Source organism: Lipotes vexillifer, unplaced genomic scaffold (assembly GCF_000442215.2).
Source record: "Lipotes vexillifer unplaced genomic scaffold, Lipotes_vexillifer_v1.1 scaffold98, whole genome shotgun sequence".
NCBI lineage: Eukaryota > Metazoa > Chordata > Mammalia > Artiodactyla > Lipotidae > Lipotes > Lipotes vexillifer.
Window position 1 is genome coordinate 2,168,845 of NW_006799611.1, and position 1,086 is coordinate 2,169,930.

The 1,086-nt window shown below is 57.9% G+C and overlaps 2 protein-coding genes across 3 annotated transcripts in view; one reads left to right on the forward strand and one right to left on the reverse strand.

The window, feature by feature from the left end:
• GOLGA2 (golgin A2) overlaps positions 1-978 on the reverse strand; it is a 16,597-nt gene extending 15,619 nt beyond the window's left edge. The window contains exon 1 of one of the 2 annotated variants that reach the window (XM_007471761.1): positions 839-978. In XM_007471761.1, the coding sequence (XP_007471823.1) occupies positions 839-922 (84 nt within the window). In that variant the 5' untranslated portion in view covers positions 923-978. The remainder of the gene's footprint in view (positions 1-838) is intronic. The other variant, XM_007471762.1, reaches the window with a different exon arrangement.
• Positions 979-1,064: 86 nt separating this feature from the next.
• SWI5 (SWI5 homologous recombination repair protein) overlaps positions 1,065-1,086 on the forward strand; it is a 5,143-nt gene continuing 5,121 nt past the window's right edge. Inside the window, 1 exon segment of the mRNA XM_007472207.1 lies at positions 1,065-1,072. Within this exon segment, the coding sequence (XP_007472269.1) occupies positions 1,065-1,072 (8 nt within the window).

The window sequence follows — 1,086 nt, forward strand, 5'->3', positions numbered from 1 at the left end:
CACGCGATCTGTTCCACAGAGGATAAGCAGATCTCACTCCAAAGGAGCACTGAATGACGGGCACTCTGGTCTCAGAATCATAGCGAATTAGAATGTAAGCTGGAAGATTCAGATTAAAACTGTGAAAGTCTCTCTGGATAGAAACCTGGGAGAAAACCAAACTAAACAAAGCACATTCTCCCCACTGCCACCCAGAGATATTGTCAATGTTTCGGGATCACTGGCTTTTTACGCTATCGACACCAAAGGATGGGGTACAGTCTAGAGTGAGGGAGCCTGAAACCCAGGTGGGACCTAGGTCCCATAGTCCCAAGTCCCCTTCAAGCTGGAAATTTTTGCTGCGACCAGAGAATCCGGAAAGGATGTGAAAACACAGGGGGACTGGATAGTAAGATCAAACACCGGGCTCGTGGCGGTAATGACAGTTCGGAGGGGGATTATGACGTAACTACTTTCCACTCCTCCCTACCGATACCCGAGTAGCTGTTCAGCGGTGGGGGAGGGGAACGCAAGGCCAGGACCGAGGTCCTTGAGACCGGGAGCCTAGGGAGCCCAGGGAACCCAGGAGGTCCGGTTCTGGGCGGCAGGAGGCGAGGGTCGAGCCTGGTGCGGGAAGCCCCCGAGGTCACCGGCCCAAAGTCACCCAGGGGTGACGAGCGAGGGCGGGGGCTGGGCTGCCGGGGGGCGGGACTGGCTGAGAATACTTTTGGAGGGGGGCTCCAAGGGGCGCCGAGAGGCTCGCCCCGTGTGCCTCGAAGGCAGCACAGACTCTGGCCATGGCCCGGCCGTCGGAGGGGTCTCGGGCTGGGTCAGGGAGCCGCGACCCCGCACGTTTTACCTTTTTCTTGGCCGCAGCCAATTTGCTCTGTCGGGTTTCTTCCGACATCCCGGGACGGGGCGGGGGAAGGTGGGGGGACCACATCAGCACGATCCCGGCAAGCACTGCGGAACTGCTTCCGGCAGCCACAGCGCCACTGTGAGACTAAGCCAAAAGAGGAGGGACCAGGGCGTTACTAGGCCGCAGTGGTTTGAGCATAGCCTCAAATCCCTAATCCTATTAGTCGATGAGAAAGTTGAAAGGGAAAG